A 17597-nucleotide genomic window follows, 5' to 3' on the forward strand; every position below is an offset into this window, starting at 1 on the left:
GTCTGTAAATACTCTTCAAAAGCGTCTCTGTACAATAGTTCGGAACATCTGTATTTCTGGACTCTGTGCATGACGAATATCCTACAGAAATCTAAAATTGTGTGTGTGTGTGTGTGTGTGTGTCACACACACACACATGATGTCAGAGCTCATCCTCAGAGATTCTCAAAGAATTAGTTTAGAATGGAAATCTGGAACAATTTTTTTCTTACATGATTCTACCGTATAAATCTATATGAGAACTATTTCACATCCAAATAAATTTGAAGTAGATTATAAAGAATGAATTGTTAATAAAAAAAAAAAAACTAGGGGCCGGGGAGATGGCTCAGTGGAGTAAGTGCTTCCCTGGCAAGCGCAAGGGGCTGAGTTCAATCCCTAGTTCTGCAAAAAAATAAAATAAAATAAAATAAAAAATAAATTAAAAAAATTAAAAACTAATTGAAACCATGGAATTAGTGAATGCAAATGTAGGGGTCATTTGAAGAACACCAAAGGCAGAAATACTAAAGGAAAATACTTGTAGATTTGACTAGAAGAAAACTTCAAATTTCTGAATGTTAAATATGTACACACAAAAATACCTGAATAGCAAATCACAAAGTAGCACAAGTATTTCCAATATGGATTACAGGCAACACTCACAGAAAAATATAAAGGAAAAGATGAAGAGATTTTATAATTCAATTTTCTTTTTTCTTTTTCTTTTTTGGCAGAACTGGGGATTGAACTCGGGCCCTTGTGCTTGCCAAGGAAGTGCTTATTCCACTGAACCATCTTCCCGGCCCCTAGGAAGAGATTTTAAAGGCCCATGTAGGCAAATCACCCAGGGAAAAAGTCACTGTGTATGGTGACAAAAATCGTTTCCCTTTTAAATGACAAATAAGCTGCTCTTCACTTCGGAATCAATTCCTCCTTCCCTGACTCCTCCCCTACCCCTGCCGCTCCTAACACAGGCGCTATCTTTATACTCGTGCCCCAAGGCTTTCTCTCATTGAAAAAAAAATCAAGCTCAAATATATTAAAACTAAAACGTGAGTACATGGGAGGACGGTCACACTGACACATAAAGATCTCACAAAATCAGATGCAAAGGAATGCAGCACTATTTCATTACTGCCCAAGTCCAGCTATACACAGGTTTGACTTGCAATAAAAGGAAGTCTTTTCAGTCTGCTCTAGTGAGTTCTCTGATTAGAATGCATACTCATTATGTTCTGATAACTCCTCTACATAAAACATACATACCATTTCATCGCTGCTTTCCACACCCCTTGTACAGTATTCATATTTTATCTTTAAAGATTGTGATAAATCACTTCAAACAAATAACCCATTTAGGGATGGGTTTTATAGGCAGAAATGTACACCTTCAGTGATGTGATCTCAATCATTAGACGCTCCAGCGCTCCCCCAGCATGGATTACAGCATGTGCAGGGATGAGGCAGGAGTGTGGAAGAAGCCATTCCCGTTGAGGGAGGCAACTCAACCTGGTATGTACTTCCTGGTCTCAGGATGTATCCATGGGAACCTTTGGAAATGTTTTGCTTTAGTCATCTGGCTCCTTTCTGCTTTTCAGTAGAGCCAACACTTTGGAGATAATGCAGTTTAGACATGTCACAGCTGCTGAAACTCAGCATAAATTTGAGTCGACAGTGGTGTTTTATCGAGAACTAGAAACAGCAAAACAACATTATGATAAAGAATCAAGGTATGAGACAAGAAGACAAAGAGCAAGAAGTATTGCATTGTGACTTAAAATAGAGCCCATGGGGGGAACACCCAGCTAGGAGAAGAGATTGGTTTCAACTCAGGAAAGCATCTCCCTGGACAGAGTAAGAGCGGCCAGATCTGAGAAGTGGGCTCTTAGAATCTGAAGAGCAAGCCATGAAATGTTGCTCTCTGGAAGGAGATTTATATTCACAAAGGTGAAAGACCTAAGTCCTTAAAGTGTCGGCTGGAGTCATAATCTGGAAGTTCTGCATCGTGCTTAAAATCTGACCACCTTACATGAGAATGTTTTCCTTTTCGAATTTTCAGGTTGACCTCATGAGCACCAAGATGAGCTTTGAGTTACCTTCAAAGGTAGAATATAAAAGGATTTAAAAGGATATTTTTTTAACAATTAGCAAGTATGGCTTCCATCTTTACAAAATGAAATAGAGAACAGTACAGCTTACTAATTTAAGAGGAACATGTTGCTAGTAATTTGCAGTGCATCCAGGAAGAATATACTTTTCACTTTCAAAAAATCCACTTTTACTGCCAACCCCTAAAAACCAAACAACATACAAAAACTTTTTACTTACACTGACTTTGGGTAAGTCTGAACTAATCTTCAGGAAGATCTATAAGGCTTCCAGGCAAGGCAAGATGTAAATGCTCATTTTGTGTGGGAGTAAAATGGAATGCAGTTGTGTGCGAATTAGAGTCTTGAACATATTCCAGTCACACCTACTTTCTGTTCTGACCACGTATGTGTGATTACTTAAAACCAACATTTCACCTAGGAGCATTTACATGTTATCTCCATGAATGGTACATTAGGAATAACCCCAAGTTCACTAAAAACTACATACACCCTTCAGGTGTACAAATAAGAAACACTACACTCACAGGCACAAGCACCATCCACAAGCCGCAACAATCCCGAGTGCAAGCAATACCAGAATCCATCTCCGGATCTGGCCACTGTTCAACTCTTCCTGTAAGACTCCTCCATGTTAAAGGAATCCTGCTCTTCCCTGGAGTGCAGATAAAGGAAAGTCAATTGAGAACTGATGAGTCGGGGTTGAAATCACATCTATCCTAACACAAAGTCCATACTCCTGCAGCGCATTGTAATATTTCCTATGAAAGACTGCAGCATCTCACTATTTACTAAAGCAACGAGTGGCAATAAATCTGAAATGCGAGTATAAAGCAATATACCAAAATAATACAATTGATTTTTTAAATGTATTTTAGTTCAGAGTCTCCACAGTCTCCACACACAGACTGGACTTGTACTGATCCTCCGGTTTTCCACCTCCCAAACTCTGGGATTACAGAGGCAATACCAGGCCCAGTCTCAATCGCTGTCTTAGTCTATCCCTGGAGGCGGGGCCAGCACAACATGTGGTGCTGGGGATCGAACCCCAGTCCCTGTGCTCTGCCTAAGCAGGTGCTTTTGTCTGCTGAGCTATCTGGCCGGCCCTACAACTGATTTTAAGTATACCTTTCTGAACAAACAACCAAAGTCTTCATAGAACTTCTCGAGGAATGATGAAATCTGAATATTCACATAAGTAAATTTTAAATATTGTTAAAGTTCATACCTTATTAAATAACCCACTTTTTAAAAAATCTTTAGTTGGAGATGGTAAAATGTACAAAATTTCATTAGATATACATTCAACACTGAGAAATCTATTTAATTCCACTTAGGATCTTACTCTAACAACAAAAGGATATCATATCTGTGTATGTTGAAAGGCACTAGATAGCATGCAACATTTTTTTTTTTTTAATGTATTTAATGTATTTGGTACAGAGTCTCACTATGCAGCTTGGAGTCGTAGTGATCCTCCCGTTTTCAGCATTCCCAGTGCTGGGATTACGGGCGTGTGCCACCACACGGGGACTCTGCAGCTCTTTCAGTATGCCTGGGGAGGGGGCCAGTGTGGCATGTGGTGCACGGATTGAACCCCACTCTCTGCACCCACTTAAGCAGGTGCTTGGTCCGCTGAGCTATCTCACTGGCCTCCAACATCCATTTTTAAAAATTATTTTAAGATTATATACAGGGGCCAGAGAGATGGCTCAGTGGAATAAGCGCTTCCCTGGCAAGCACAAGGGCCTGAGTTCAATCCCCAGTTACACACACACACACACACACACACACACACACACACACACAAAGATTATAGTATAGCAAAATTTACTTTTCTGGGGGTGCATAATTCTTTTAATTTTAAAGCATGTACAGATCAATATGACTAAATCAGTAAACTGAGGGCCGGCAAGATAACTCAGCGGACTAAACACCTGCTCAGGCACGTGCAGGGCCCGGTTTGATGCCAGACACCACATGCTGTGTCACCCCCAGCACAAGTGAACTGAGCCAGCCGTGGAGACCAGGTGTGTTGGCCCATGCCTGTAATCCCAGTGTGGGGGAGGCTGAAAACAGAAGGATCCCTATGAGTCTGAGCTGCATAGTGAGACCCTGTACCAAATACTAAAAAAAAAACAAAAAACCCCCGTAAAATAGTTTCCTCGCCCTCAAAAGCTTGTTGGTGTTATCCCCCGGCCACTGTAACTACACACCTGCACTCCCTAGGAACCACTGACCTTTCCTGCCACTTTAGTTTTGTCTGTGACCTGTCGTCTGTCATGGTCACTTTTTTTTTTTTTTTTTTTTTTTGTGGAGCTGGGGATTGAACTCAGGCCCTTGCGCTTGCCAGGCAAGCACATGGTCACTTTTCCTGTCCTTGTTAAAAGGAGGAAAGGTTCCTTTTGGCTCCATCTGTAGAGGTTTCAGTCCCCAGTTGCTGGCTCCCAGGTAGGTGGCACGGCAACGAGGCCTGGCAGAGAAGTGGCTCATGGCATGGCACCCGGCCAAGAAGCGGGGGGGGGGGGCGCAGGAGGGGCAGGCAGGAGGCAAATCCTGAGGGGTCAGTCTTAGTGACCGAACTCTTCCCACCAAATCCCATCTCCTAACAGCAAGTCATATGCAAACTCATCAATGGAATTACCTAAGGCTCACTATGGCCCCGTGAGGCAGTCAATTCCCCAAAGCCCCATCTCTGAGCAGGTGAGGATCTGGGGGACCATTTGCATGCAAACTATAGCATACCGAAGTTAAACAGTATGAGAAAATTGACTGTAATTTACAGTCAACTGTAAACTGACTTTCACTCAGCATAGGCATTTTAAACACCCAAGTTGTATAAATCAGTACTTTTTCATTACTTAATAGTATTCCTATGTCTGGGTATGTTATACTTCATCAGTTCAGGGCATCTGGGTTGTTTCATAGGTTTCACGTATCAACACTGTGTGTAGGTTTTTGTGTGAACATTAGGTTTTCATTTTTTAGCGTGAATACCTGTATGTAGGATTAGTGGGGCATGTGGTAATTTGTATGACTTTATAAGAAACTGCAAAACTGTTCTCCAGAATGACTGTACCATTTTACAATCCCACCAGTAATGAAGCAGTTTCAGTACTTCCTCCTTCTTGTCAGGACTTGGTAATTTCAGTTAATTTCACAGAAGGTATTTTAATAGATGTGAAGTATCTCTCCACTTTAATTTGCATTTTTATAAATATACTGAGTATCGGGGCTGGAGAGATGGCTCAGTGGTCTAAAGCACCTACTTGGAACAAGGTTGGCAAAGCAGAGACCGCGGTTCCATCCCCCAGCACCACATGCCCCCTGGTGGGCTGAGCTGCCCCCCACACACAATAAATGTTAAAAAAAATATACTGAGTATCTTTTCATGTGTTGATTTCCCATCTGTAATATTTTTTGGCAGTGTCTTTCTCCCATTTTTAAACTGGGTTTTCTTGTCAGGTCTTACGAATTTTTGATACACTTCCTAGACTTCAGCTAAGTGATTCACGTGTCCGCACCTAAGAACTCCAAGACTACAGTTTTCTCTTTTCATTCTCTTGACATTCGCAGTTTTTGATAGTCAAATATTTAACTATTTTCTTGTGCATTGTGTTTTCATATCTAAGAATTCTGCCTAACCTCAAGTCATAAAGATTTCATCTTGTGTTCTGAAAGTAGTTTTATATTAGATCTATGACTCAAGTTAATTTTTATATAAAGCGAGATATTGGCTGAAGTTCTTTTATCTTGCACGTGGCTTTAACAGTTCCAGCACTACACTGAAAAGATGTTCTTTCTATGCTGAACCACCTTTGTACCTTTCTCCTCTTCAACTTTCCTGAAACAGATTTGCAAAATTGAATATTTGGTAAAATGCCTTAATGAAACCATGTGGGCCTGAAGCTGTGTGTGTCAAAAAGACTTTTAAATAAAAATTTATTTAATAGTTTTAGTAGTTTTTTGGTAGAGAGATCTTTATTTCTTCCTGAGTGAGGTTTGGGATGTTAGGCCAGGCAATTTACCTTAAACCCGGAACACCTTGGACGTTCGTGTCAGGTCCCCCAGGAAAGCACACTTCTAACCACTTTACTGTGCGCTATTTCTCAAGGTTTTATATACACTGAACAAGTGGCAGTAATGTTTCCCCTCCACAGAGAGCCACTCATAAAGCAGAGGAGTTAGGGATTCCAATGCATATCAGTTGTAGAGTATTTGCCCAGCATGTATGAGACTCTGGGTTCAGTCTTCAATCAATTGAAAAAAAATTTTTTTTAACAAGATAAATTACCCGAGCTCAGCTTTTCCTGGCTGCAGTACGAATCTACGGCACATGTACTTATGGAATCGTGCCTACATTAAAGTTGGGTTGTACATGTAGAGAGTGTAAGCCAACAAGAAACTCGGGACATTTGCTTTAATGGGCACATCACTAAGTACCTCAGTCCATTTTCTGCTGTAACAGAACGACACGCTGGGCAGTGAGTGAAGTTTATTTAGCTCACAGTTCTGGAGGCTGGGAAGCCCAACAGTACAGCAGTGGGCCTGGCAAGGGGGCCTTCACGCTGCACAGCATTGCAGGAGGGTAAAGGGAGAGCAAGCTCATGCAAAAGAGAAAACATGAAGGACACTCTGTTAAGAAAACCAACTGCTTTCTTGAGAAGTAACATCCCTGGGATGACGGCATCAGTCCACGCAGGAGGGCACTGCCCTCATAAGCCAGACACCTCCCACTAGGCCTTACTCTCAAGGCTGCAGCTTGGGGATCAAGCTTCCAATACATGAATAGAGGACACAGCCAAATTACTGCAACCTTTCAGATCAAAGTGGGGCACAGATGCCTTTTCATCAAGCATGACATGCAGAGCAGTTAAGCACAACAAAGAAAGAAAGGATGTTATTAATCAGATGGGGGAACAGCATTTACCAGGACAGTGTATCCATGACAGTTCCTCAGAGCAGGAGCAACCCCAGGAGGCAACACACACCTTTGATCTAAAGAAAGCACCTATAGGGATCATGATCAAGTGCTTCTGTATCTGGCATGATGCAAAATGGGGGAAACTGGCAGGCCATAATTTGTAGAACCTGTGGGGACTGAATGAATCTGAGAAGGAAACCCATCCTCATTTCTTGCCTCTGCCAACTGTCTCAGCAGAACCATGGGACTGTCCTGTGGAAGCTGGCACCCCCCTCACCCAGGAGTAAAAGAAGCTGAAGGAAGTGTTAGATAGCCAGGGCTGTACTCCTAGGGATCTGGCTACTGTCCCACTAGCCGAGAGGAGCCAACCAGTGACCAAGTGCTGTGCTTGGGACCTCCAATTACAGGAAGAATCTAGGCTTGGCTGCTACTGTACTTCTGCCATCTAAATCTATCAAACATTTCTTAAGACCCACCTTGCCCTGAACATCTAGGGAACATTTTTTTCATCTTGAATTGGCCCCCCCTAAACCACCAGAAGGTCTGAGGTCTTGAACAGATACGAGCCGTGAAGCTACAGGCGGAGGACTCGGCCAGGCCACTATGTCAAGATCCGGAAACGGGCTGCCAGAGGAAATGCTAATGCCAGTGCAGCGACACACACTGGGTGTTCCTCGACAAGGAAAGGACATGCAAGCCAGGATCTGATGGGAGGAAGAGTGGCACAAAGGAAGACCACGGAAAGTCAGGCACCAGATCCCAGGAGGCCGCGCAGAGCCTGTGCAACGTGGGAGCACTTCCTTTTCCTAAGCTCAACCGGAAGGAGCTTTTCTCAGGGTTGTAAGTAGTTGCATCTTCTACACATATTTTTTAAACTTTGCATTTTGAAATAATCTTAAACTTATAAATAAGTTGCAAGATTAGTACAAAGCATTCCTCTACGCCGCTCACCAGGCTGACTGCTCTTTTTTCAACAGACTGCTGTGGCTGCGTAGGAATGGCTCCCGCAGACAGGACTGCTTCTTATGAAATCCAAGCCTCCTGCCGCTCTTGGAGCACAGACTGCACAATGACCTGAGGACCTGGCTGCAGCCCCGGGAAGGCCAAGGGGCGCACAAGCTGTGACATCACACAGGAGCCACAACACACACCCAGCCACAGTTCCTCCACATCAGCTTCACCCCATTAAAAAATCAATCTCGTTATTTTAGAGTTGATTCATAAATTCATATTGGAAGATAAAAGAGCATTACTTCTTCAGATATGGTTTCCGACCGTTTCCATCATATCTATTCAAAATAAAAATAAAACCCTCAAAGATGTGACACGGAAGCTATGTAAGAGAATATTTTACAGGTAACCAAAGTACTTGGAGAGAACGTGCAGCCTCCTAAGGGCAACCTGCCAAAGGAACCCGGACTCCTGTTCCACCAGCACTGACCTTAGACTTTGTGTCTTCTATTTTCATCAGACTTCACTTACTTTACTTGAGACTATGAAAAAATTCCTTACAGCATGCTCTTCACCACCTGGATTAACTGTCCCTGCAGGCAAAACTCTCTGGCTGAAAGCCAGGTTTAAACACTGAAATGTGTCAAACACATTCACTTCATTCAGGAGTTCAGCGCTATTCTAAGTTGAATGTTGACATCAACAGCTACAATTAACTACTGATAGCTCTTAATACTAAAACATACACCAAGTACATGCTCATTAAATCAAGAGAGTAAAGTACAAAAACTATGGGTAACCTTAGAGGAAATATTTCCTCCCTCCTCCTCCCCCTCCTCCTCAGATAAACAGGCTTGGTCACCCCTGCAGGGCTCAGTCATAATGACGGTTGAGGGGCTGGTGCACAGTAGGCACTGGTATCATTACACATGGGAAAAAAAAAAAAATTACATTTGCTTAAGGGAAGAAATGCTTCCCCAAAAAGGTGAAGAATCCCAGAAGACCATTTATCTTAAGGGGAAAAAAAGTATAAAACATATGTCTTTAAAGAGCATTATCTGACAGAGGGAGAAGCAGTTTGCTTCTTAATTAGGATTTGCACTGTACACATCTTTCTGCAATCTGCAGTGATAACTCTCCATATAAATATAAGAAAAAAAGATACTGTGTCATACTTACACTGTAAGTTTTGTTCCTGATTGCAAATCAACATCTCATACATTTATTAATGATTGTTTTCCTTCATTTCACAGTGGCTCTTCAATAACAAAATCAATAATTAGTAATTTCAAAATTTAAAAAATAAGGTCAGAGAAACCTGTTAAAAGTTTCAAAAATGTAAACTTATCTTTTGTGTATTTATTTTATGTACTTAGTACAGGGTCTACAGGGTCTCACTACACAGATCAAACTTATACTGATCCTCCTGTTTTCAGCCTGCCAAGTGCTGGGATTATAGGCACATGACACCATACCTAGTCTCAATCACCATCTCAGTGCACCCGCACCCCGGAGGCAGGGATGGCATGGCATGCTGGGGATCAAACCCTGGCCGCTGTGCTCTGCTTGAGTAGGCTCTTTAGTCCGCTGAGCTACCTGGCCAGCCCACCTTTTGATTGCAATTGCCATGTTTGCTGTGTAAAATAATATAAAGCTTATTCCTTTCCCACTGTTACAAGTTCACAATATTTATGAAAAGGCGTCACTCTTTTTAATCTAAATAAAAGCAACTCAAAATAAATAAAAGCAACAAAACTGATCACAGCATACATTTACTGGGATTGTAAGTCAGACCCAGTGAGACAAAATGGTCAGTACCACCACTCACCAGATGTCACGAACCTCAGACACGCCTCAGACTTTCTGGTCTTATCCTGCAGTGTTTGTTAAATAAATGATAGCTAAGAGCTATTAGATGGCTTCCTACCAGTAGGCTGAAATGCTACTTCTACATTTTGCTGTCATAGATGCATACATTTTTTCTTAAAATGAATCAGAATGTTCTTCATTTCCAACAAGTCTGCGTGCAAGGGGACAAACACGACAGTCACTGTAGTTTTAAGCTGCAATACGTTATTTTAAATATCTAATGAAAAGGCCTAATTACCAGACCATTGAATTATTTCTTTCTTAAAAATGTAGTAAGCAGGAAAAAAATATGTTTTAAATAAACCAGAGGTAAAAATAACAATGCTTGAACAACTTGATAAACAGAAACAGGATAATTTCTAATCAGTAAATATTAATGGGACTACATATTTTATATAACAGGTATTGCTAAGCATATAGCAATCTTTAATCAGGCACTTGATGAGGGTATTTTTTAACTAGCATACTCAATACAGGGACATTGCGCACGCACGCGCACACACACACACACACACACACACACACAAATATGGCTTTATTACAAAGGATTCAAGATGGTAACTACTTAGAATCCAGTGCCAACACGGATTATAACAAATCCAGTGAGTATTTTGTTTTTCAATTATTCATAGAAAATTTAATCCTGATTAAGTATCCTTGGGCAGGAATTCATGGGTAGTTGATGACTGAAACCAACATTTATGTGAAATGCTTCTGTTAATTTAATCTGTGTATACGGCTTAATTATGATGGGGGATTCAATGGAAGAGAAATGAATTATATCAGGATTAAAACTTTTAGCAGCATATCATATAGTTCCCTCTTTGAAAACATAAACCTACTTGTCCCTTCACCTAAATTCTCAGATTTTAAAGTCCTTTGTCCTTACAACCAGTGTAATATACCTATGTTTTATTTTTCATAAATTTTTTGTCAAAACTCCTTTGCCAAACTAAAACCTGAACTAGAGCCAAAAATAAAAGAAAAAAAAACTGGAGAATAATCCCACTCACAAATAAGAGCTTATTCAGCTACTTGGGAATATTTTATACTCATTCCAGGAAGTAATTTTATTTCCTATTCCTTTAAATTCTAGTATAAGGTACAATTCTTTGAAAGCATCAAAAGGAAGCAGTTTTTAAAAATCAGTGTTTTGCACTGGTTTCACAACTGGACTAGTTTCAATATGTATACGCAAGTAATCATTTAACCGATTACTTTAAAAAGATTATCAAACGAGTTAACTGTGGGTGTGAGGCATTGTAAGCAGTGAATATCTGACTGACGTACAATATAATTCTTTTTAGGTGTGGTGGCACATTCCTATAATCCCAGCACTCAGGAGGCTGAGGCAGGAGGATTGCCGATTGCTGTGAGGTCAAAGCTAGCCAGCTCTACACGATGAGTTCAAGGCCAGCCTGGATACACAAGTATCCAGGTGTTCCACTACACAAGACCCTGTCTTGCAAATAAAAAAAATCAGGAAAGCAAATTTTTTTTCATAATTATTTCCACATGGACAGTCTTTCAATCATCTTTTAACAACATTCTTTCTTAAAAGTTTATTGTTTAGTTCAAAACACTTCACATCTTACCTCTTCTACGTTTTGGTACTGCTTAAATGCAGTTATATAAATAGCCTGCTTTACTTCACTACTGAACTTTTCATAGCAAATGTATGAAAAAAGAGTCACTGTCTTTGGATCCTTATTGCATTCTTTCAACCAATTCACTTTTTCTTTCAACAAAAACGATCAGAAGTGCGGTCGACTTTTGTGTACAGATGCTACGGTCAAGGGCAGGGTCACTGAGGAGAGCGAGGAGACTTCCCAGTAGAGGCTGTGGGATAAGAAGAGTCTGTAGAGCAGAACCATGGAGACAGCCTGGCAGAGGATGACGCCGATCGTGACAACCTGGACAGAACAGAGAAGGAACGCTTTCACGGCACGGTAAAACACAGCAACCAGCTTCGATTTGTCATGAGCTCAGACACGCTTTGTATACACAGCACACCATCCTTTATATTACCATGACTACATGCTCCTGAAAAAGCTTTCTATGGAAAAATATGACTTATGTTCAGAAATCTAAGAATAAAATTCCTCGCACATCTGGTTTACAGACACCAAAGAAAGACACAAAAGCGTAATTTACTCAAGCATTCTCTCCTAAGAATGTGCACGCCAGACAGGTGTCAGATTCCGTGCTACTGCAGGAAGAAGAAAAGCCCGCCCCTACCCAAGCGTCAGAACGCTCTGAAGCCCTTTCAGAACCCCGCGGGTCCCTTCTCTGTTCCTGGATGCGACCTTCCCACTCAGGTACCCTCCGTCCATACCGGCCTCAGCGCACAGCAGGGCTCTGGCACGCATGGCACTGTCTGCCTGGGAAGGGCGCCAGGCCAAGCACGCTCTGCAGCGACGCAGCCATTCCGCCAGGAAGGCAGAGCCAACTTCCGCACGCGCGGGCTGTGACGCTTCCGTCTGCAGGCCTGGGAGTCCCACGCTTCATTTTCATAATACCGTTATCCTAGCAAAAAACCTGCATCATTTTCTTCTTAACAAGATGTGTTATAAAATCTTAAACTAGAGGCAAAAAACGCAGCTCAGCAGCATGGCACCTGGCCGGCACGCACAAGGCCAAGTTGAGTCCCCAACTCTGCAGAGAACGCCCATACTTTATAAAACATCATTATGAAATACGTTAATTTAATAACAAAGCTGTTTCCATCATCTTGCTTGTAAATAAAAATTTCTGTACTTTGAACTTCAGATGTCCACTGGTTATACAGGTTGTTGCAGTTTTATTTTACAGAACATGAGAAACTGCTGAATGGCTAAACAGACCCCTCCCACCTTAACACTTTTTCAACAAAGGCTACGTGTGCATGAAGGAAAGTGCTGCGATCACACGGGACAGGCACCGCTCCTTACCTTATCTCTGTGGTAGTCACTAAAAATGACAGAAATGCACACTAGACTCGGATGGCACAGAAACCACAAGAGACAGCCCTGCAACAGATGAGCAAGAAGTACAGTCATGGCTCTACTTTAAAAATGCACCAAATACAATCATCACTAGTGTATTTAGGTTCTCACTGGCCTCGAGAGTGACGCCTGCAAGAAAACACAGCAACAAGTTCACTGTTGCTATGCTTTAGTACTTGATACAAATGCATAGCTCTGGAAAGAGACGACAGGAGTGTACATCCATATATTCATGTAGACACACAAATTCTGTAAAAACACACAAAACCCTTGATTAAAGGGAGGTAGTTGTTTGAGGGACGGTATAGAAATGAGCAGAAACTAGGCCAGTAAAAATGGAACTGTTTACACTTTTCAAATGCTTTTTCCTATTTCTCCTTGAAGACTGGCAACATACTCTTTTCTAAAACTAAATTTGAAACAAATGAACAAATAGTAGCTAGTGTGATGCTTGGGGTACAGTGAAGCTTGGGGAAAAACACATGTGGAAAACGGCTTGGTGTATTACTCCTTACATTACAATGGAGGGAACAAACAGAGGAGTATGTATTAAATATTCTCTAGAAGCACAGGCCTGTAATATCAGCACTTGGGAGGCTGAGACAGGAGGCTCACACCATGAGTTCAAGGCTAGCAGGGACTACATGGTGAGTTCAAGGTCAGCCTGAACTACTAGACAGTGAGATCCTGTTTCATAAATAAATAAATAAATAAATAAATAAAATAGGAAGATAGGTTTATCTTCCTATATTAGGAATCATATGAAGAGGTAAAATGAGGGGATGGGACCAAGGTAAGAAATACTTTTTGGTGCTCTTTATTTATGGATGTCCGACCTATTCAAAAAGTCAAATGTAAAACAAGAGGAAAATCTAATACCTAAACACATCCCCTGTACCCTAACCACCATTCACTCCAGAAGCAGAATGACGCTGCTCACTTACTCAGCACCCAGAGCCCGAGGTCTCCTGGGGCCAAAGCAGCAGCTCCGCAAAGCTCTGAGCCAGAAGCCAGGGAGGATCTGGTCCTCCAGCCACGCTGGGTCAGGGTGCGCTCCCAGGGCTGGCGCGAGATGCCAACGTGAAGGACAGAAAGATGGAGCCTTTAAGGGAGGAGGCTTCTATATGCTGCTGTTCCAGCCTCTTCTCCTCATTCTGTTCTTGGACTAACAGGGTACAATAAGAACTGAAATTGCCTTTGGACTTCTCAGCTATGAGGGCACGACAGGGCAATAAAGTAGACAGGACTTCTCAGGATGAAGGCGTGGAAAGGGGCTGGGAGCTCAGCCTGCCTCGCTCAGCCGAGGAAGAGCCCGAGCCCCTCAAGGCTGGTAGAGAGCACCACACAGCTCTGAGGTAGCAGTGTGCTGCTGATTGTTGTGAAACTGCGCACTATATTGTGATGGATTACAAAGTATTCTAGTATCATAGGAAAAAAAAAAAAAAACAGAAAATCCCTACCAACAAAGAAACTAGGGTCGAGGCAAAACTGACCTACCAAAGAATACCAGAAAAATATATACACTGTGAAATGGGGGCTCTGTAAACAGGACTAACAATATGTACATCATACAGGCCGGAAGATGAAATAAGAGCAGAGAACAGGCTCCGAGTGGGGCCTGCAGCAGTGCCCGAAGCTGGTGGGGCCGCACTCTGCAACCCCGGAGCTAGGGAGGCAGAGGTGGGAAAGCCGGCGGGAGGGTGAGGCCAGGGGGGCTCCAGGGCCAGCTCCAGGCCAGCCTGATATGCAATAAAACCAAAAAAAGAAAGGAAAGAAAGTGCTTGGCACATAATAAAAGGTTCACACTGGTCAGTACGGGCCGTTCACGACACCCCGTAGAACGACAGTGAGGTCGCTCATCGGAAGCCCCGCCCTGCCCCAACTCACCTTGGCGAACGTGAGGTAGAATTCTCTCTTGAGCGTGCTTCTCTCCACTGCAATGAGCTGGTAGAGGCCAAGGCCCAGCGACAGCGCCAGGCACACCCTCAGGATGATGAGCAGGGTCCCTGCCAAGTTGTGGTGCGAGTGGGGGCTGTGGTGGCTGGCATCTGCAAACTGTTCCCAAAGGAGTAAAATACTCTGCAAAAAATGTCATATTTAGGGAAAAAATGGTAACTATTCACATAAAGCACTTCCTTCAACTCTCATATACATTCCCTTGAGCATTACGTGACATATATAAACAGTATACCAGCACTCCTGTGAGACACTAAGTTATCAGACTATGCTGGCTTAAGAACAGGCAGCCTTTTCTCCCTCTAATAAGCAAAAGCTATACAGAAAGGGGATTTTTATGAAACAAGACAGTTACCCAAAAAAAGATGCTATTTCTGTCATGATTCAAATATGACATCTCTAAGGACATAATCCTGTTGAAAAGTTTTGAGACTAAATGTAAGCTTTCGTCTAAATCCACCTCCTTCCTTCATTCCTTCATGAGAAATTAAACTGTTTTGCTTTCTAACCTATCTCAGGGCAACTTTTAAGTATCTCAAAACATTTTGTAATCCAGAAATTAACGAGTCCAGTTGGAATAGTTGATTTCAGATCACTCTTCCATGCCAACCTTCCTATGGCTGCTAAGAAAGGTGAAGGACAAGACATTGTAAGTGTTCACCATAAGCCCCCAGGACACTGGGACACACCCTCATGTGTCAGGTGACCTTTTCTCCCTCATTGTTACCACAACAGCAGAGCTCCGCAAGCTCTCCGATGCTGCTTCACCCACTTGTAGCCAGTGAAGCTGGGTGCAGGTTCCCCCTGCCCAGACTAAACATGAAGTCACGGCAATGCTCCCGTCATCAAATGTGCCTGAGACTTCCTTTGCTTGTCAACTTAGCTCTCAGAGTTGAGTTGTTATGACCTCCAAAGACTTTAGATAGAAGCTCAATATTACATCTAAGCCTTAGCTTTTACGGGGCTTAGAAGACAGTTTCCTTTCTTCATTCTTTTTCTACCTTAACCTTACTCAATTACTATTCTTTTTGGCTTTTTAAAATTTGATATAGAGTCTCACTACACAGTTTGTTTATTTATTTTCTGTACTTTAGGGAAGGTTCTACTGGGTGTTCAGGGTCTCACTACTAGATCAGACTCACACTAATCAGCCTCTTTACAGCCTCCCAAGTGCTGGGATTGCAGGTCATCCCAGGGGCAGGGCCGGCACAGAAGGCCAGGGGATCAAACCCCCAGCCCCTGTGCCTACTTGCAGGAGCCTTAATGCACTGAGCTATTTGGTCGGCCCTTCACTACACAGTTCAGACTTAGGTTCCTGCTGTCTCAGCACCCCTAGCACTTGGATTACACATGGGCACAGCAGGTGGTACTGGGGATCAAACAGGGTCCTTGTGCTTGCCAGGCAGGTACTTATGCTGCCAAGGTACCTCCCCAGCCCTCCATTTTTTTTCCTTAAATGTATTTAGTGCAGGGTCTACAGGGGCTCACTCTATAGACTAAATTCACAGTGATTCCCCTGCTTCAACCTTCCGAGTGCTTGGGATGATAAGTGCACGCCACCACGCCCAGCCTCAATCACTGCCTAAGCGCGCCCTGGGAGTGGGGCCAGCAGAGCACGCTGGGGGACTGAACCTGGTTGCTGCGCTCTGCCTACGCAGGTGCTTTAGTCCATCTATTTGTATTCTTAACAGGTGAACTCCTTTGTCATCCTGCACATGTGCAATTTCCTATTTGGGCCCAAATTCGCTATTACTACTATTACTAGTGTCTGATTCCTTAACCTACATTTTTGAGCTTAACTTTTATAAAAAAGAAGTACTGGGCCAGGGAGATAGCTCAGTAGAATTAGTGCTTGCCTGGCAAGCGCAGGGTCCTGAGTTCAATCCCAGTACCCCCAAAAACCTTAAAAAAGAAATCTTTGGGGTTGGGGAGATAACTCAGAAGAGTAAGTGCTTCCATGGCAAGTGCAAGGGCCTGAGTTCAATCCCCAGTTCCACCAAAAAAAAAAAAAAAGAAAAAAGAAGTACTGTTATAAAGCTGCTGTTTCCTGTAATTCACTTTTTTATAGAATTTTATTTTATGGAATTCCCTATTTCCATATGTGACCTTTGCTTATCTGTCTCATCAGCTTTAGTTACTGTTGAAGATCAGAACCACATCTAATGCATTTGTAATAAAATTAAGTGGGAAATACTGCGCTTTATAAAAACTTACAGGAAAAAAAAAAACTTACAGGAAGCTCACAGTCAAATAAATTATAATTTAATATAGTGTCAGTACCCAGAAGATTAACATAGTATATGATCAATCATTCTTAACAACAAAAACCACATAAATATATATATCAGGAGTTGAACTCGGGCCCATCCTACCGAGCCATCCCCCCAGCCCCTGTGGTATATGTCATGTATAGAGCCGGGTTTCTAAACGTTCCCAGGAGGACAAGCTGCGCGCCCCCTCTCACCTGGGTAATGACGATGACCACCGCGATGCCGGTGGACGCAGGGCTGGAGTCCCACTGGAGAGGCCTGCTCTGGGCCTTCTTCATCCGGACCACTGTCCAGCCCATGCACAGACTCAGAAGTAGGTAGAGCATCTGGATCTGGGAAGCGATATCAAAAACTGAAGGGAAACGAAAATCAAAGTCAGTGAAGTCTTCACAGTATACAGAATCTGGCACTTTCTGCACCAAGATAAGCCACTGCTTTCTGTCATAAAATGATTGGAACTTGCACAGTGAAGTCAAGGGAATTCAGTTAGTTGTTCACATATTTTAAGCAATTAAACATTTGCCATATAATGTGTAAACATGTATAAGAAACT

The 17597-nt window shown here is 42.5% G+C and overlaps 1 protein-coding gene across 1 annotated transcript in view; it reads right to left on the reverse strand.

Moving 5' to 3' along the window:
* Positions 1-11307: 11307 nt before the first annotated feature.
* Gpr180 (G protein-coupled receptor 180) overlaps positions 11308-17597 on the reverse strand; it is a 23554-nt gene continuing 17264 nt past the window's right edge. The window contains exons 5-8 of the mRNA XM_004626254.2: positions 17239-17396; positions 14706-14897; positions 12765-12842; positions 11308-11747 (exon numbers count right to left, since the gene is read on the reverse strand). Coding sequence (XP_004626311.1) covers positions 11589-11747; positions 12765-12842; positions 14706-14897; positions 17239-17396 — 587 coding nt within the window. The 3' untranslated portion in view covers positions 11308-11588. The remainder of the gene's footprint in view (positions 11748-12764; positions 12843-14705; positions 14898-17238; positions 17397-17597) is intronic.

Source organism: Octodon degus, unplaced genomic scaffold, assembly GCF_000260255.1.
Source record: "Octodon degus isolate 3935 unplaced genomic scaffold, OctDeg1.0 scaffold00013, whole genome shotgun sequence".
Classification (NCBI taxonomy): Eukaryota; Metazoa; Chordata; class Mammalia; order Rodentia; family Octodontidae; genus Octodon; species Octodon degus.